General features: G+C 39.4%; 1 protein-coding gene across 5 annotated transcripts in view; it reads right to left on the minus strand.

Annotated features, from left to right (window-relative positions):
• The window catches only part of SLC4A4 (solute carrier family 4 member 4), a 386,600-nt gene that overhangs the window by 150,089 nt on the left and 215,340 nt on the right, over window positions 1-21,171 (minus strand). For all 5 annotated transcript variants that reach the window (XM_059159558.1, XM_059159548.1, XM_059159567.1 and 2 more), the window contains exon 8: window positions 1,878-2,035. In XM_059159558.1, the coding sequence (XP_059015541.1) occupies window positions 1,878-2,035 (158 nt within the window). The remainder of the gene's footprint in view (window positions 1-1,877; window positions 2,036-21,171) is intronic.

A 21,171-nucleotide genomic window follows, 5' to 3' on the forward strand; every position in this document is an offset into this window, starting at 1 on the left:
ACTCATACACAAAAAGGCTAATGAGACTCCCTGCTCAGTGATTACAGCATGCGCTGCTTCAGGGGACAGCAAATGGATAAAACTGTTTCCTGGAAAAATGTTAACATGCTTGGCTATATTGTTCAGATTATTGCCCTGAAATAGTTTTATGGCATTATTGAATTACATTCCCTTGAACTGCCGAGCATCTTTTGTTCATTCAAATGATGCTGTCTTTCACCTGCAGACTGGAAACACGCTCCTGCACAGAAGAACAGAATGAGCCAGATGGGAGCAGGTGATAAGAGATACACAAATGGTCATGATTTGCCGCACAAGGAACTCCTGTTCTTGTTAAATAAAAAGCCCTTTAAAATAGTCTTTCTTGTAGCTTCTAGAGAAAAGTAGTAAGAAAAATGAAAACGCAAGAGCAACTTAACACTTCGTGACGTGTTTTTGCTGTTGTTTTTTTTTCCTTTAAGCCCCAGTAAAATTAGTCCAAAGAGACATGAAAGAAACCACAGGGGCACAAGAGCCGGACGTCAGCCATGATCTGAGTCAGCGAGCAGCCCAGCAGGTGGTTGCTCAGGTAGACGTGCAAGGCTCGGCTGCAATGTTTTCAAGTGAACAACCAAGTTACGGAAAACACGAATTGTGATGATCCCATTAATTGAGTAAGTTATGATCATTTCCTGTCATTTGCCATTTGTCCACTGACTGCCTACTAGTATTATTCCCATTTTAAGTGTCTAAGAAATAGAAGAATAAGGAGAAAATACCTGTATGAAAAGAAAAAAAAGAGCCTGTAATCTATGACTCGGGAGGCCACAAAGAAAGGTTCTCATTTCTCTCCCAACCTGGCTCAAAGCAAACCCGGAGCCCCTTGTCTCAGGGTATGAGGCTGAGACCATCTGAGATCACTGAGGAGGAGTCACAACCTTTCTTGCTCACGTGAGGAAACCTAAAAGAGATGGAAGTCACCTGTCCTTGCCCATAAAAAAGCACCCCCCTCACGTGATAATTTTATGATGTCAACTTGAAGATTACAAACTTCTCTTTAAATGCTTCTTTAGCACAAGCTGAAGTATTAACTCCTGTTTACCTACAGCACTCGGTAAGTCCAGCTTCAAACTCTCGAGCTCAGCTGCGAGGTGGATTGGACTGGTGCAGTGGGGACATGGTCGTAATAATCCTAATACGCTCCCTTTTAGAATCAGAATTGATATGATACAACACAAAACAGTAAAAGTGTGCATATTTAAGTGAGCAGCTTAATGATTTTACATTTACAAAACCAGTAAAAGTGTGAATATTTATATACACGTAGTCACATATATATATTTATACACACACATGTGTATGTATGTATGTATATGCTACCAATTATCTGATAAAATGTAGAGCAACCCAAAGCAACTCTGACCTCTGAAGCATTTACCATCTGTATGACATTGGACAAGTTACTTAAATTCTCAGACTCAGTTTCTTCATCTGTAAAATCCATATACTTAAAGTTTAAACTTGAAAAATATTATTATGAGAAGCTGGCTCAGTCAGAGGGGCTCTTGATCTCAGGGTTGTGTGTTCAAGCCCCATGCTAGATGTAGAGATCACTTAAAATAAATAAACTTTAAAAATATATATATTACTGTGAGAATTAAATCAACTAATCCTTATGAATAAATCAGTACATGGCCCAAATAGTTATTACAATTATTATTATTATTATTATTATTATTATATAAGTGCCAAGTAATTTAATAGCATGAAAGACAGGCTAAATCATTATTTCAGATCAAACCTTTCCAAGATGCGTGCTCTGGATGCATCCTTGATTCTATAGCCAAAACCACTCTGTAAGCACATAGTAGACCCCAGCAGGTCAGGGAGCAGCTTACCGTGTGGGCACAGGGACCTCAGTCAGGGCGCCCAACATGACCGCCTGCTGGAGCCGGACAAAGGCAATGAAAGGAGTATCCAAGAAGTCAACCTCCCCAACAAGCACATTGGAGGCCTCTGCATCACGTGGCAGTTTTTTCATGAACTTATTCTTCAGCTGCATGGGAAGAGCCAAGAAAACACAATTTATTTCCAGAGAAGGGAACAAAAACAGATACTCCATATATCACCCAAGGCAATTCCTTTATATGAGTCTACACACAACAGGCTCTAGCTAGCCATTTTTCTACTACATTTAACCCTTCTATTATATAAACATTACTCTGTACTTTGGATTCAAAAAATATTGAAGGTGTAATCACATGGCTTACACCTAAAACTACATTTACGTATAAAACTATTTATTTATTTATTCACTTGCTCAATAAGTGAGAGTCTACTATGTACGTTGAGAGTCTACTATGAGCCAGCCATTGATCTAACCCCTAGGAATACAGGGATAGATCAACAAATTCTCTCTTTCTTGGGTCATATTCTAACAGAAGAGAAATAAAGTATTATTTAAAGTAGTGATAAGTGCTAAGAAGGAAAAATAAAACAAGCTGGAAGGTACTATTTTAGATACGGTAGTCAGGGAAAGCCTCTGAAGAAGTACATTTTACACTGGATTGAGGGGACAAGCCATGCAGTGATCTGCTCAAAGAATATTCTAGGCAAAGAGAACAGCAAGTGCAAAGGCTCGAGGCAGAAAAGAGCTTGGCAGACAGGTAGAGTAAGAGGTGAGTGCGGGGGGTAGTTAAAGGAGCAAAGAAGAGAAAACAGCAGCAAATGAAATATTGCACGGGTGTGGGGGGCAGGTGGTAAGAGCCTTGATGGCCACCATAAGGAGTTTGGGAAGTTTTAGGTGGGGCTTGCCTACTAAAAACCCAGATGGAAAGGTGAAGTTGGAAGACGTACATTTAGAAGATATTACCAGATAAAGAGAATTTAGGAATATGGGACAGGATGACACAACCTTGAGTGTAAGTGTAGATAGAGAAGAAGGATGAGACCTAAACACTGGACCACTTTATCTTTTATAGGAATGGGAGGAGATCTCAGCAGAGGACACCCTCAAAGAGCAGCCATTCAGGTCAGAGGAAAACCAGGATACACCAACTATCAGGTGAAGAAAGGGCTTGATGAAGAAAGTATATCCGCTGAGTCACGGGCTGCTGAAAGTTCAAATAAGATGAGAACTAAGAATGGATGAATGAATTCATCAAGATGGCGGTGCTGGGTGATCTTGACAAGAGCAGTTACGGTGGACACCAGAGTGCCCGGTGAAGAACAGGAAGTGAAGAAGTGGAGACAGGCAGTAGAGAGAATTATTTCGAGAAATATTGCTACCAAGAAAAGGCAAGGAATAGGAAAGTAGGTAAAGGAAAACATAAAATAGAGAATTTCTTCTTAATGGCAAGTGTGCTAACACTTTGGAATGTTAATGAGACAGATTACTGCTACAGGAGATACAGGGGACAACCAAAGAAGTAATTCAAGTAACCTTGAACTAAGCAAGAACTGAGAAGTAAGCTGAGGAGGAAGGGAGAGATGGTAGGTGGAAATTTGAGGAGGAGGTAAAAGTATAAAGAGATTTTTCTCAGGGAATAAAGGTTGCTTCTTATGGTCACTTGGAAAGCTTAACTTACAGGTGCTATTTGTCCCTTTCCTGGGCTTCCTCAAGTTCCACTTAGAACAGGCCTGTTCAAGCACTCTTCAGTGAATGGGAAACACCTTCCACAGCTCAAGGAAGACATTTCAACAATCGTGGAAGATGGAGATAAGAACTTTGCAGGGCCATATGAAAGGCATAGATTTCTGATATATACTAATCATCAATATAAAGGCCCTTCCCTTAGGTCAAACGTTACCAGTGAACTCAGTACTTTTTGCCATGAATTACTGTTGAGATGGCAGACATGGTCCAATCTCCCCCATTAATAAAAAGGTTACAGTAAAAAAAAAAAGTTATAGGGGTTATAATAACAATTTCCATTTATAGATGTTTTTTCCCTGTCTCTCTCTCTCTTTTGTTTTTGTTTTTTGTTTTGTTTTGTTTTGGTAAGCTCCACACCCAATGTGGGGCTTGAACGTAGGACCCTGATATCAAGACTCAAATGCTCTACCTACTGAGCCACCCAGGCACCCCCATATGCAGAGTTATTGACTGGAGAAAATAAGTGACATTAGAAGTAATCCCTAAAACTCCATCACCCTCATTAGCATTTTTACAGAATTTTTTAAATTTGGTAGTTCATCTAAGAAGCAAGTTATGAGGCAAAAAGCAAGGACATCAGGGCTAATAATTTAGTGGAACCAAATAAACACAGAGAAAAAGCAAAGGCAAGATATTTAGATGTTAGGAACATGACTACTTCTAAGAAGTAAGGGAATTTTCCAAAGTTTATACCATTAGTCCTCCAAGAAATGTTAATATTTAAAAAAAAAAAAAAACTATTTGAGTCTATAAATAGTGAAAGAGCAGCAGTCATGGGAAGGGTCTAAAAAGCATCAAATTGCCAAAACTGTTATTATCACCTAAGGAAGCTGCAATAACGAATTGTTTTCCAAAACACAGAGTAGAGTACAGGGTACAGCTAAGTGGCGCAAATGCCTAACAAAATATCATTCTTAGAATAATCTTCCTTGGGTTCTTTCCAGAGAGTTCCCACTACAAACAGCTTCATAATAATCTGATTTTATTTCCCATCTCTCCAGCACACTCTTTGCTCTGTCTAATTAGGCAGGTAATCTGATAATCTTATTCAGTTTATGTAGAATCCCACATTCATTATAAAAACTTTCCTTTCCACATTTCTACCTTTTCTAAACATCCTTCTACCTCCTCTAAACATCTAAGTATAAGCCATTTAACTATCTCAACCCCACTTTCTTGGGAACTCTGGAAGTACTCACTTCTGAATCATACTTTTGAAAGTTTAAATCTTTTCCCCCAATTTCCTGAGGGTGAGAATAATTTATCCCCCATTGTACTGGGCAACTACACTGCACATAACTCAGCTGTAATAAATATTATGAATGGAAAGAATGAGCTCTGTAGCACTAAAAATCAGACCAAAATCCATCAAATGCCCAGGAAGGTTAGTTTCCCAAGTCTCACTCTAGAACCTATGTCCAGATCTGTCACTAATTAACTACCTGACTCAGAATACATGAAGAATAGCCCACAGTCAATTATATTCCTCTACAGAATGTCTTAGAGTGCTATGCTAGAGTGCTATGCTACATTTAATGAGATTATCATCCCCATATTGGAAAAATAGGAGTATATATATATATATATATATAATTTTTTTTTATTTTTAAGGCCAAAGGAAGTAAACTATATTCTACATGTTCTAAAGAGATGTAGTTCTAAAGACATGTTCCTTTAGATCAGCAGATCTCAAAAGCTTTTTCTAAAATAAACACATATGGTATCTGAGGTACCTCAGTACTCAGCCCCCAAGGGGCTCTTTGCTATCTACACACACTCTCTGGTGAGTTCATCAAAGCTCATGCTTTTAAACACCTTCTATATGCTGATGACTCACATATTTGTATCTTCAGCCAGGACCTTCTCCCTGAACTCCAGACCTAGAAAATCTCCACCTGGATGTCTAATAAGCATTTCAAACTTCACTTATCCAAAAACTGAGCCCACCCAACAGTCTCCTCAAACTGGCTCTTCCTGCAGTCTTCCTCATCTGGCTAATGGCAACCATCCTTTCATTGCTCAGGCCAAGACCTTACTGTCATCTTAGACACTTACCTTCCTCTCACACACCATGCCCATTCTACCAGCAAATCCTATTGAATCCACGTTCAAAGTATATCCAGAATCTGATCATTTCTCACCACCTCCACTGCCTCTATCCTCGTCCACTATCATCTGCTACAATCATCTCTCTCTCCAGGATACTAGCACTGGCTTCGTGGCTGGATTATCTGCTTCTGATCTTGCCTCCAGTCTACTCACCAAAGTAGCCAGAGCAGTCAAATCAGGAGTCAGATCTTGCCATTCTGCTTCTCAAAGTCATTTCACTAAGAGGGAAGGCAATGCTGTGAGGATAAGTCACGACCTCAGCATCACCTGGCTTCTCTGCAATCTGACCTTATTTCCTCCTGCTCTCCTCCAGTCTTCTCCATACCCACCACTCCAGACTCCATGTCCTCCCTCAAACATGCCAGATACGCTCTAACCTCAGGGCCTTTACACCTGCTGTTGCTTCTGAATGTAATGTCTTGAAAGAAACATAGCTTCCTCCTTCACTTTCTTTGGATCTTTATTTAAAAGTCACCTTTTCATCAGTGAATCTCCCCCCAGCCACATTAGTTAAAATATCAACTTCCTTCTCCCTACAGATTCTTTTCACTCCTTTTCCCTACTTTATTTTTTCCTTCTTTGTACTTATCACAAACATGCCATGTTTTAGCTATTATCTTTACTACTTGCCACCCCACTAGAAAGTAAGTTCCATGAAGGAAGAAATATCCATTTATTTTGTTCAGTGTTGTACCTTTAATGCCTTAAAGAGTGCCTGAAGAGAAAGGCTGAATAAATATCTGTTGACCGAATGAAGAGTGGTTATTATTTCTGCTCTTCCCAATAAGCTGTCCAAACGCCTCTCTTAAAGGTTCTAGACATAACCCCACTGACCAGGCCATCTAAACAGACTAAAGGCCTGAATATTGCCAATCTTAGAAGATTCCTCCCCTGATAACAGTGATTGATCCAAAGGATGGATATGTGACTCAGGCAGGAACCAAACCCTTTTGGTTAATTAGTATTTTACTTGTATAAAGATCAACATTTTTCCTTTCACTTGAGGTTGTTCCCCTCCATGTTGAAAGAGCCTGTCACGGACTGTCCACACTAGGAGAGAATGAGGTCAACACCCAAAAGGAAGTAGATGAAAGCAAGAGAGAAAAACAGATGACAAGAGAAATTTCTGAGTCCCAAGTCCCAGGCCCTGAGATCCTGCAACTTCTCCATTCTGTGAACTCATCAAGAATTCTTACTTATTGCATAAGCCAGAAAATTCCATGTTGGGTTTAAATTAATTTGAGGTGATTTCTGTCTACTGAAGAGTCCAGACCCTTTGAAAAAAAATGTATTTGTCAAATATATTTGAGGAATATAAGTCAATTAAGATTAAATGTTTCTATACTCCAGATATTCTCAGAGCCTTGAATATGCCTATAAGCCTAGGAATGCTTTATCTCCTACTCAGAGATACATAAGGCATATTATGATATGAAAACATTTTTTTAAAGATTTTATTTATTTGTTTGACAGAGAGATCACAAGTAGGCAGAGAGACAGACGGGGGGAGGGGAGAGAAGCAGGCTCCCTGCTGAGCAGAGAGCCCGATGCAGGACTCCATCCCAGGACCCAGGAATCATGACCTGAGATGAAGGCAGAGTCTTAACCCACTGAGCCACCCAGGTGCCCCTGAAAACATTTTAAAATGCTATTTTGGACAAATTTTCTCACTTCCCATTTAAATCCACTCTAAATTCCATTTAATTCTCTTCAAACTTTATGGATTCCTAGAATGCTTAAACCCTGGTAGTGGGCACTGCAGAGAAGAGACAAACCCTACTCTAAGAAAAAGTCATAAACATTGAACAAAAAGGTAAAGAATAACCAGAAACTAAAAGAACAAGAGCAAATAATGAAGAAAGAGCAGAATCCAGGGCTTTCAAATCAGGTTGAAAATCACCCAATAAACTCATCTGGATTGAATTCCAAAGATAAAGTTTGGCATTCCTTTCCTATATATCACTAGTTGCTTCTCCAAGGGATACACAGCCTGGATTTTATGCAAGGTCAACTATGAGAACACACACGGTGAATACGAATTCCTTTTACCAAACTTGATCTCAACGAAATTGATTTCAAATGGGACACCACCAATTCTGTGAATCCAGCCAGATGTGTGCATTTCTGATTCATTTTATACTACTTTGTATTCTTTCTTCCAGAGTAAGATCTTGCTATGAATACTCAGAAGTATATGGCTTGTCCTCTGCCACACATGTTCATTTTTATACTTTCTTGTGCCTCCTTACTTTCTGAGTGGTGTTCTAAGACTCAGGGATCACAGTATTAGCATGCCAAGAAACTAGAGATTATGATTGGACAAAGCAGAACAAGTGGACTGATTATGAAAGAGATCGGTTACTTGGGATGATAGCTCTGTGAGATAAAATCAAAGTTACTCGCACAAGTGATATGCATCATATATAGCTAATTGAAAAGTCAATCTTCTATACTCTACTCAGGTCCAGATTCTCCTGCCCTCTTCTGTGAAGGTAATTTTTATGTTTTCTATATGGGACCCATTACTAAGTAATGGCCAACCAACCATAAAGTGACTGGGATGACCATTTGATTACCACTGTGTTCTCCTAGCCTCCTTACTTTCACCCTCTGACCAACAGCATCACCTGATAAGTATTCCCAAGCACTTAGTCATTTAAACCCTACCTCTTTTGTCTGCCATTAATTAGCATATTTTAAAATGAGTGCATCAGCTATGAAGTGTCACTTTTAACCAGGAATATTCATGGTTTATCCTTTGAATCTGATTTATTAGAATGGATCCTATGGGCTGTTTGATGTTCTTACTACAAGTGATGTTTTAAAAATCATATAATCTTGAGGATACTTTCTCATTATTTTTACAAAGCTTACACCTACTGCTACCGCATTCTATGCATTCTCTTTTTTTCTCAATGAGAATAAGTTTAATGTTCCAGTCTGTATTTATTCTCAGTTCATCCTGCTTAATGATTCATGTCTACATGCTAACATCCACCTGCTTTCCTTGGTAAAGAGGTTTTTCCTGGCTTTCTTATTGGTGTACCTTCCTATCTTCTTTTCTTCCTCTTAGCTTATCTTTTCTTCTTCCTGCTGATTTCCCTCCTTCCACTCTCTCTGAAAATTGATAGCTCTTATTCCTTCCCAAACAAACTCATCTGCTAAGCTCACTATAGATCACTCAGGAACTATATCCTTCCACTGCAAAGAAATATTTTGTGGTAAAGTAGGGTCACCATACCTATCAGTTTCTTCATGACAGTCCCAGTTTACCCCATTTGCTGATATAATTGCTATTGCCTTCTTTCATTCTCAAAAGTGTCTTGTGCTAAAAACAAAAAAAATTATATGGTCACCCTATATTTTAATCTCGTTGAGGCTGACTCTTGAGTGGTGCCTCAGATAATGGCTTTGGAGAATAAATCCATACCTTTAGGATTCAAGGAACTCAAAAGTATGAGAGAACGCCTAGGTCAAACAGCATCTTAGTAAATTATTTATGCTACTTGAGTATAAATTTATTCATTTACTATATGCAAACAATATTAACTGATAGGGTAGGAAAAAAGTGCTCTTTCACTCACAAGAGTGAGATGATTCTGCTTCTGTCCCCTCCCTCTCTCTACACCTTGAGGGGGAACATGGCCAATTTGATGGAGTAGAGTTTGACAAATTCATTGGTACTTTTTTCTACTGGGAAGGCTACAGTGCCTTGAGACAAGAAGCAAGTGTTTTCTCTTACAGAAAGACAAGTGAATGGATTTAAAAAGATAGCAAGAGAGAGAGACCTGACATCTTTATCCCTGTGGCTGGTTAGGTAAGGAGACTCAGAACCTGTTTCATAGGCTCAACTATATTTCTCTATCATAACACATGTCTCTTAAGTCTATGAATCCCAGGATTTAGAGTCTGTGTGGGTGGTTGTAGGCCTGGAGCTGTGTATTTAGTGAACTAAAAATGTCCAACCTAAAAAAAAATGTTTCTAAGAGAAACACTTTCAGCTATGGTAAACTAGCTTGCATCACACCAACCCTTCCAGCAAGAAAAACTGCAGAATTTTTATAATCTGCTTAAAGGCATCAGAAAGTTATTGTGACATTAAAAACTTGAGGAACCACCAGGTTTACACACTTCACAGCACCTGTACCCTTGGGGATAAAAATATATGTTTATAAAAAATAAAAAATTAATTAAAAAAAAAAAAAAACTTGAGGAACCAATATCCCTGAAAAAGGAAACTGCATAAAGGTGAGGCTAACTTCAGCTCTGATTTTCTTCTAAAGGCATCCTATGACTTCTAGGTAGCTGCAGATCTCCAAAAATTGAGCAGAGCCTTCAGCAGTTTCAAAGTAATGGACAAACATGCCAGGCATTCAGCTGGGACCTCTAAAGGACAAGATCCAAGGCTTAAGAGCAAACTAGTAATAGACCAATCCACATAGAGACTGAAACCCAGCTTCCAATCAGCTCAATTCCAGAATGAATTTTAGGGTGAACTGTCCCTCACCTAAATGCCAGCTAAAAGCAGAAGTATCATCGTGAGTATCAAATTATCTCTACTATGTACATATTATATCTGACAGTCAATCAGAATTACTAGGCATACTAGCAGATAAAATCAAATGACTGGGACCAAAGAGAAAGAAAAATCAGAAATTAGAAACATAGAAGAGCTACAGATTGTAATTACCAGACACATTTTGAAACAACAGTAATATTTTAAAATATTGATTACAATATAGAGAATCTCAGCAGAATCATTTTTAAATCAAAGTATATTTTTTGAAGATTAAAAGATAGATTATTGACTTCTTAAAGTCAATATTACTCATAATACAAAAATATGACATATTAAAATTTATAGGATATAGTTAAACATGTAGATTGGGTAAAATTCATGTCCTTAAATGCAAATATTACAAAAGAAGAAAATCCAAAGCTTGATGATATGAATATATATCTCAAGAAGTGAGAATACAAAATGAAACCCAAAGAAGGTATAAAGAAGAAAATAATAAAAATAAGAAAAGAAATCATGACAAAGCAAGCAAATATGCCATGCTGGTCATGTTTTATTTCATAATCTGAGTAACAATTATACATATGTGCACATGTGAAAAATCATCAAGTAATGACTTATAAATGTCTGTATATGTAAATCATACACATGTATTCTACTGTAATAAAATATGTATACTACAATGAGTTTCTTAATAAATAAACTATGATTTCATTGCAAATCTGGCTTACATATAGTTCTCCCTTGACATAAAATCCTTAAAGGAAATCAAGGACAGTGAAAAACTTATCCCATATTCCACAGCCCTAATTCATAAAGGCTTTTGTAAAGATTGGAAGAGATAAAAAGGTAAAATACCTAGCAAGATATAAAGAAAATGTGGGACTCACTCCTTCTCCATTCTTTTTGGTTTTTCCAACATGAAAAGTAAATCTCCCTACTCTCTTCACTCTTCCTATCTTGCATATCAGGGATACCCCCTGACTGTATTATGTCTGAAGTGATATATGCCCACCTTTATTTTCCAATAGTATATAAACCATTAATAGCCCACTATTTAACATTAATATAATATAACCTAATCAAGTATACTGTCCTCAGGTTAAAACTAGCTTCCAACAGTGTTAGCAAGAAGAAGCAAACCATCACAAGGCTACTCACCTTGTGAAAATGAATCCCTGGAATAACTTTTGAAATATGTTTGACCTACCAAGAACTATGTGTATTGCTTGGAGTACTCAAACTCTGGGAATCCTGGAGTAATGGCTGGAAACCAGTGCAGAGCCTACAGCTGGCTTCTACGTTTAGTTGACTGTTCCTATCTCCCACCCTCCTCACTACTTTCCGGCAGCCCTCTTGATCTACATACAAAGAAGAGAGCTGATCCAAAATAGTCAAATTCTAAGTCAAGTAGCCTATGCCAGCTTTCCCCCCAGGTATGGGGAAAACAGCTATTCTCACCAAAAGCTCTATTCTGGCCTTTCTTCATAGTTGGGGGTTCCCAGTGTAAATGCAGGCCTACTCTTGTGCTCCAAATTCAAGGAGCTTGTTTTGTTTCTATGCTCTTCACAACTACCAAGATGAGGCAGAAGGCTCCGCCTAGTTCACCAGGGTTGTACTTTGGGGTTTGCAGCCAAAGGTTCAGCCAGTAATAAAAGGATTCGTAGCCTTTGTTTTTCTGTGAACACATTTCCCTTGATGATCTTCTAAAGAGAATGCTGGACAGAGGAAAAGGGTTTGGTGTTTCTGAATAGCCTAGACAAACACCATCTCTTCAACATATCCCAGCACTATATTCCTAAATCTCCTTTCTTTCTCGTTGTGTGGTTGCCTAACTAGGAAATGGCAGAAGGAGGAAAACAGTAAGAATCACTGTTTCATAAGCGTAAACAGGTATTGCTTTTGATTTCAAGACCACATAAGAAAAAAGCATTTTCTATGGTGAGTGCTGTGAAGTGTGTAAACCTGGCAATGCACAGACCTGTACCCCTGGGACTAATAATACATTCTATGTCAATAAAAAATAAAAGAAATTTTTAAAGAAAAAGCATCTTAAAATGTTTCTGTTACAAAAACATATCCTTTACTGATCCCTTAAGTTAATTTGTGGGACTTCTTTGGTAAACAAACAGGACTAATGGAATAATTTCTATACACATTTTTTGTTTACTTTTTAATGGAAGTTCTGATTGGCCTTTAGGTTATCTTCAAGCTGTGATTTAGAAGAATATTTCCAAAGGTTAAATTTAATAACCACTGCCTGAGATTCCAAGAGGCCTAATAATAAATAGAAAGACTAAATAAATAAATAAATAAATAGACAGGCTAAATAAATAAATAAATAAATAAATGGGTGCTATTGCTTGACCACCTACAGAATCCAAAATCTAGGCAATCACTTATAATGTTATTAGTAGTGAGCATTTATGACATGATCTGAGATTTCCAGAGTACATAAAATAAATATGAAAGAGTACAAACAAAGTCATTAACTCACACAAGGTGCCAGAAGGCTCTGTGGCTACATGTTTTTACTTTTTGAACACTCTTCTCCTTTCGTTTATTCCATTTTCAAAAATACAAAATGAAAACAGTCCCCTGAGGGTGAAAATTTGATTTTCTGATTTTTCCTTCCAAATATAGACATCTTACCACCATTAATGCAAATGATTCTGCAAAGCAGCACATTCACAAATGGCTATTAAACTAAATATAACATTAAGTACAATCCATTAGTTCTGATTTCCTAAATAGGATGAAATTTCAAGTACTGACCTAGTTTAAAATCAACTTGTCAAAATCTCTAGTCACATTTTCTTATGTCTTACATCATTAAAAATCATACTGTCAATACGCTTATAGCTATTTACAGTATTTGAAATAAATTCACAATTACTAGCTTATTTGAATTCTTATAGCAAGCTTATGAGAAATATATTATTAAACCATTTTCCTGGTGAAAGAAGCTGAATTTCAAGAAAGTGAAGGGACTTCATGAAATTCATGCAGCTAAATGGCCAAGCCAGGACATGAATTCTAACTTTTAATGCTCTGTTCACTTCACTACACTGTGAAACCCTGAAATTTCTGATGAATATATTTTGCTACCTAAAATTTAGAAGATGGGGCTCTGAAATCTCTAAACCTCTTACACAGGGACTCTTGGATGGCTAAGTCCGTTAAGCGGCTGACTTCAGCTCAAGTCATGATCCCAGGATCAAGTCCTGCATCAGGCTCCTTGCTTAGCAGAGAGCCCGATTCTCCCTCTGTCTGTTGTTCCCCCTGCTGTGCAGCCTTTCTCTCTCTCTGACAAATAAATAAAATATTTAAGAGATTAAAAAATAAAATAATAAAATAAACCTCTTACAAAGAAAATCAATGTCAAGCATCTATAATAGCTTGGGCTCTGTACAGATAATCTTTATTATTTTTTTAAGATTTTATTTATTTGACAGAGGGAGACATAGCGGGGAGCCTGATGTGGGGCTCGATCCCAGGACCCTGGGATCATGACCTGAGCCAAAAGCAGAGGCTTAACAACTGAGCCACCCAGGCGCCCCTCTGTACAGATAATCTTTAAAAATTTTAATTAGGCACACTATAAAACATTTAACATGATTTAATTACTTAAAATAAAATGGATCAGAGAAAGGGAGAGAAGGCAGGAAACTCAAATATGGGGAACAGCACCTTAAAAAGTATTTAAAGTAAATCAAGAATCTGTAATCTCCAGGTGGTACTTGGGTTAGGTAATGTTTTTAGAAGTTAATTTTCCTCTTTTATTGTTGTGTCATGAATTCTACTGTACATATAAGCAGGTCACCTGCTCCATGCATTAAGGAAGGAGACCTGAAATACTCATTAATCTACTTGAGGAAAAATGCCCTTTGCCTGGATTCCTGCCCTCCCTGCCCTGTCCCTTTGATGCTAAATACAACTTTCGCTTCCAAACTCTAGCCAAGAACGGTAAGGAGAGTAAGCTTGACCTTGAGGGACCCAACTTTCCCTGACATTGTTCTACCACTGAACCCTAGTCTTCCCTCTGTGATTACAGTTATCACAGTGCATTCAGTCACAGCCAAGTCAATCACTGGGCACTTTTATTAGAAAAGTACCTTTAAAGGGGGGTCTGGGCACCTTGAGCAGCTAAGTCAGTCGAGCATCTATCTGACTCTTGACTCCCGGGTTTGGCTCAGGTCTGTGATCTTACCCGCCATGGTATCAAGCCCCACATCAAGCTCTGCACTCAGTGGGGAGTCTGCTTGTGGGATTCTCTCCCACCCACCCCCCACCACGTGCTCTCTAAATATTTTAAAAAATAAAAATAAAAAGGGTTCTAAAGTACCTTATATTAAGGAACCACATATTATTCTACTTTGGTCCCGGTGCCTTATCAGGGCATAGCCTTGCATTAAGTGCTCACTAAACACCTGTTAAAGGCACAGAATCTAGGTGACCGCACCTATGTTGTAGTGTCCTTGGACTCCACATAAACACAGGTGAGGACACTGAAGGTCCAGGAAAGGTGCTCCATTGGATGGTAACAAACTTGAAAAAGTCTCTGCAGAAGCAAAGAGCCTTTACTGGTTCTAAAACTTGTGAGCATGGGTCAATGAAAAATAACTTTTCTATCAGGGTTGCTTGGTAGCTACCATTCATTGTTTTTTGTTTGTTTTGTTTTGTTTTTAAATCCCTGCTAAAGTGCTTTAAAGTCCTAACCTTTTCTGGGATTTTCAGGAAAATTTTGAAAGGCAGTCCTGCTTTTGGAGAATGGCTGCACACTCAATTCCTTCTAATTTAAAATTTCAAGTCTCTGTTTGATAAAACTGCATTCAAAAAGCACCCTCACCAAGAGGCACACCGGCCTTCAATAATGATTTTTAAATTATTAAGAGTAATACTAATGATTACTAACATTTTTTAATCAATAGTTCCTAGCCAGATATCAGACCAGGAACTTTGTATGAGTTACCTTATTAAATTCTCACCACATTTCTATCAGCAAGTTGTTGTTGTCATTATTTACCCATTAGGAGATGAGACATAGAGATTACACAACCTAAGACTATGAAACGAGAAAAGGCAGAGTAAGGATTCAAACCAAATTCTGTCTCCAGAGTCCAAGCTTTACCAGGCTAAGCTCAGTGACTGTTCTCCAGCTGTTTTGTTTTGTTTTGTTTTTAAAGATTTATTTATTTATTTGACAGAAAGAGATCACAAGTAGGCAGAGAGGCAGGCAGAGAGAGAGGAGGAAGCAGGATCCCTGCTGAGCAGAGAGCCTGATATGGGGCTTGATCCCAGGACCCTGGGATCATGACCTGAGCTGAAAGCAGAGGCTTTAACCCACTGAGCCACCCAGGCGCCCCTCTCCAGCTGTTTTAAATCCAGGTAGAGAGAAAGAATAAGCTTTGGGGTCAGAGCTTTGAGCAAACCTCAGTCCTTCCTCCTCCTAGTTGAGGAACGACGGGCAAATGACTTCATTTCTCTAAGCTGAATTCCTCATCTATAAAATGGGGATCGTAGGATTAAAAGGAGTAGATGAATGATGTCTGAAAGTGTTCAAGCAGAGTGCTGAGCTAGTAGTAATGGACCCCTCAAAAACGTGTTCAAAGGAGGAATATTATGAGACTCTGAACCAAGAGAACATCAGTGGGGATGGGGTGTTGAGAAGAGATTTAAGAAACAGCAAAAGGCAGAGCATACAGGATTTGCGGAATGCCCGGACAGAAGGAGTGAGGGGGAAGAAGAGTTGAGAATGACACCCAACATGAGAACTATGTTTTTTCCAATGTCCAATGCTCCCTAACATCAAAAACAAATATTTCACCAATATTGATGAACAACAAATTCACCACTAAAAACCTGACTGAGCACTAAAAACAACCTGCACCCTAAAGTTTCACTTCATCTTAACCTAAGCAACAGAATGGTTAACAATAATTATAATCATGTTAGAGCTTTAGTAACATCCTAGAATATATGGGGAAGAGGTAACTGGCATAATAAAATTTTTCTCTCCCAAAGGAATAAAGTAAAAGACAGACCCACCCCATATTTAATTCAGATAAAATTTTCTGAATTCTAGGAAGAAATCTCTTCCCCAGTTTGTATCACAGATTTAAATCCATATACCCATCCAGTATAGTGGTTTTGTAGGCAAGTTAATTCTACCAAGTTTATAGATGCGTGGCTTTTTAACTAGAGAAGGCTGCAGAGATACCTTCCCCAGAATAAAGCTGAAAAATCAGATAAATGGACGGTTGACAAGAACGTAGGAGGATGAGTACAGCTATAGAGTGAAAACAAACATAATTCCTCATGGTAACAAGGCCATTTTATCTGCATTCCCTCAAAATGACACCCTTGTCCTTGAATGACCATGCTTTCAGAAGAAAGGGGAAAAAAAAAAAAAACTTAAATGCTTTACTTCTGACTCTCACCCTACCTATTAATATCTAAAAAGCAGGATCTGTGTACAGTCTTCCCTCTCCTACCCCCAAAAGAAAGATCCTAAACATAGGGTTTCTTCTGTTCTTTCTGCCCCACGATCTCCAGCTGCCACTGGGAGAGAGAGGCTGCAGAGGGAACAATCAAATGAAGACAAAACAAAAATTAGCATCACAGGGCTAATGACTTCAAGAGAAAATTACAGTTTAAAGGGAAATGTTTCATGTGTATTCTCCTCTGCACACATACAAGACGGCTAATAAAAAAACACAGACTGCTCTTTTAAAAACAAAAAGGTGAGAGGGTAGGATCCTCAGAGGTAATGAAGGCGACTAAGGATCTAAAGGGAACAGCTCGAGCGACATGGGTGCAGAGTGCTTTTCTTGGGTGGAAGGGGAGAGAACACAGCCTGCCACCCCCACCACATGCCCCACGCCACGGCCGCCCATGAGCTGGACAGGCCTCTGCTCTCCGTGCCCCGTGACCCTCAGAGCTGGGGCTTCGGGCTTCGGCCTTCCACTTCTCTGTCCTCACCCACCTCTGCGGTTCCTTTCACCCAGAGCAAGACGGAAGAGCCAGGACTCTTGTCAAAGCACAAAGTAGTGGCTGTAAACTTGGGATCCCTGGTCGGACTCCAGGGAGACCATGGGCACTTTGAAATTATATGCAAGTTTTTGTGCCTACACAGTGACCGTGCATTTCTCTGGTGAAAGCATCCATGATTTCATTACAGACTAAATGGACTGCTGACGTGGAAAATGCATTAGACAGCCTTTAACTTGAAAAGGTACATAATGAAGGCCAAAACTGCTATTCTCTGAGGTTTAGGCCTCCGTGTACAGAGATCATACTGAAAGCTTTTTGCGGTCCAAAGAATGGGGAATTTGTACGAGGAAAAGAGATACTCAGAACACCACAAGGGGGGAAAGAAAGAGCATCCTTCTACGCTAGACGCACATCACTGGCAAGAACATGTTCCCTAGATGATTCTTGCAGAATCTGGGACACTGAAAGGGACCCCAGAAGGGGCCGATTCTGGCCCTCCTGAGACCCAGAGAAGCTACATATTCATTCAAGGTCACACTCCTACCAGAGCTGCAGGGGCACAAGAGATGCCCTCTCCCAAGCCCCCCGCTTCTGTTCCCCCACTCCACCGGGACAGAAAATAATTACAAGAATCACCCACTAAAATGCTGTTTTTGAGAAGCCACTGAGTGAACGTTGTTAAATATAGCAGTACTTTCCACTTAGCACATCCAATGTGGTGACAAAAAATCAGCCTGCTGAACGACCAAGCAGACCTGTCTGGGTGGGGCGTTCGTATCTGACCGCTTGGAGCCTAGTAAGCGACTGTCAATAAAACGTCCATCTGCAGAGACAACAGAGGTAAAGCACACCATCTACGGACTTCCAAATGACGGCGAGCCGTTCTCTGAGAATTCAACACTGTCAGCTGGGAAACATTTAAACCAGGTCCTTCCAGGGCTGAGATGTACAAGGGACCATATGGCCCCAGCAGAACACTTCAAACAGGCAGCTGTATGGCTATAATTAAATCTGTAGTAGTCATGCTATTATTTATTTAGCAGATTTTTTTTTAACGTACCCTCCACTGAGGTCTCTGAGAACAGGCACCAAATTAGAACAATAGAAAATATGGAAGAAGTAGATAAAGAGAATCAAGAGGAGAATAAAATTCTGGCAGAAAAACAGACAACAGCTACGCGAAGTTTCCTTGAGAGGTTCTCCGCTTGCACCTGGTGAGCTCTCAGTAAATCATGGCCATGTTTCTGACGTGAATATTGAGGTTCACTCGCTCCCTTGTTCCCTAGCTTCAGAGCTACGTTCTACCTCTTTCTTTTTTTTTAATTTCCCAATTTTTCCCATTTTTCCCAATTTCCCAATTTTCCCAATTTTCCAATTTCTCACATTTCTGACATGAATATGGAGGCTCACTCGCTCCCTTGTTCCCTAGTTTCAGGGCTACATTCTACCTCTTTTTTTTTTTTTTTTTTGAGTTTTCCATTTTTGAATCCCCATCTTCCATTCGTTTGACATTCACCAAATCATAAAATCCTAAAAGAACTCAAAGACTGTCTAGTCCAATTTCCCAACCAGTGACTTTGGTCCTAACATACAGTCATTTGCTTCTTGTGGAGCATAGAGTAAAAGCATTCAATTCAAGAATTACCTCCGATGTCACTGCTGGCCACTCCCCAACGCTGGCAGAATTCAGACTCCCTTCTCTCTGCTGAGATCTCTACCACCCTACATTATTTATGGGTTTATCTCACGGTCTGTGATTAGAACCCCTACAAGGCGGAGACTGTGTCCTATTCCTTTTTGTGGTCCTGAACCCTAATACAGTGCTTTGTAGAAGGAGGACTTCATAAAAGCTTCCTAAGTTAGTGACAAAGCTCTATTTCCTACTAATTCCTCGTTATATTAAAATAAAAACGACCTCCACAAAACATGTACCCCCTATTATATTTTATGCCCATGGCAACGGAGTCGGTCTATTCTCTTTCACTCTAAAGTAAACATCACGACTTTCCTACCCCTCAACACTTCTCCTGTCCCAGAGTTCTGAAAATGTTACTTCAGTTATTCCCATTAGCTGAGCGCCCGGGAAACTCACCACCCTACCTACCATAACTACATCCCCTCCACTGTTTTTGAGTAATGGGCATCTTTGAAAAATGTACTCCTGATGAAAGCCATAAACTTTCTATCCAGATAAGGCGGGATGTTTCATATGTTCTTATTCACTTCATGTTTTGAACTTACATAATTTACCTTCACTCCTGTTAAATTCCTTGTGGTTTCAGGCTGTCAGCATCATTCTCTATCTTGAGTCTAGGATTTAAAATGTAGATAGCTAACCTTGCCAATTTTGTGTCCTCTGAGAATCTGAAAAGTATGCATCAAGTGTTAATCCAAATTGCTAATATATCTGTTGGGGTAGTACAAGCTAAAAAAAAAAAAATGCCAAGACACTCCATATTTACATGGGTTATGAATGCACATACTTTGAGTATAGTTTTTCTCCAGCTAAAACCCCTCTGATAGTCGCACAGCCCTCAGCCATCGAAGTGCTTACTTCATCACAAACTCTAAGGACGCTTACTACACTCGAGTGGCCGCTCAGAAAAGACATGTGGTCAAAAATGTATTTCAGTTCTTCTATTCCACATACATAAAAATGATTTAGATCACAAGCTAGCAAACTTTTTCTTTGAAAGGTCAACTAGTAAATATTTCAGGCTTTGCAGGAAGCATCCATGCCCTGTCACATATTCTATTTTTAAAACTCTAACTCTTCTTAGCTTCACCATTTTGGGGCCACTGGCAGTCTCTGAACCCCGGGCTCTAGTTTGCCAGATGTTATCTCTTTAATTCTGAAGTAAATAGCCTATCGGTGAAGATGAGCATTTGACCAAAAATTAAAATACGCAATTACTCGATGACGGCTGTAGCAGGTGTCATGATAGAAAAAGCATAATGTGCAATAAGAACCGATAGCCACGGTCTCTAACCTCGACCAGAGAGTCACCAGAAACTTCCCCGAAGACATGACAAGTACAGAGGAATGAGTGAACACCAGTTGTCCAGGCAAGAAGAGCATTTCAGTCAGAGGAAACAGCAGAGGCAAAGGCCCCGAGGCAGGGGCAGACTGACACCTTAATGGACCTAGAAGAACATGTGTGTGGTTGGAGTACAGTCAGTGAGGGAGAGAACCCTGAAAAATGCCTTTGGCTAGAGAAGTTAGGCAGGATGGCGCCGGGCTATAAAGGCCGTGCTAAGGATTCTGGCTTCATCAAGAAGGCAATGGGCAGCCACCAAAAGTCTTTCTGCCATGAGTGATGCTCGCTGCACTCTCCTTCAGTGCAAAGCCTGCCTTTGTATTTTCTAGGTACCTTCATAGGGCTTCATCGTTTTCTACGTTCTCAGATCTAAAAACCATACTGGTTTATGTGAATGCAAAGTAAGTCCTAACATAACTGCTAATGGCTGGCAAGGAGTTTGTTACTTTCAGGAAAAAGAGGGAAAAGAGAAAATGCCACCTCTACACAATTTCACTTGTATGCTCCTCTGGGAACTATTTTTAAAAAAGAGAGAGAGAGAGAGAGAGAGAGAGAGAATCATTCTACCTTAGGATCTATTTTAACAAAAATTAAAAAATACCCCAGTGTTCTATTTTGCTACTTTCTCTTGAATCACTACAAAGTTAAAACTGTATCGTTTCACTCATTGTACGCGCTCCACTTTCCGTGAGGACTTTGTTTCATAGTTTCTCCTACTGCACTATTCGCAGGGAGACCGAAGGCAGTGGGCAAGCACCTCATCTCTCTACCTGTTGTACTTCACATACGTTATCTTGTTTTATTCTCAAAAGAGCCTGAAAGGTAAGGTTCTACCCACCCCTAAGGCTCAGAGACATTAAGTACATGCACAGGATCAC

This window comes from Mustela lutreola, chromosome 1 (genome assembly GCF_030435805.1).
Source record: "Mustela lutreola isolate mMusLut2 chromosome 1, mMusLut2.pri, whole genome shotgun sequence".
Taxonomy (NCBI): domain Eukaryota; kingdom Metazoa; phylum Chordata; class Mammalia; order Carnivora; family Mustelidae; genus Mustela; species Mustela lutreola.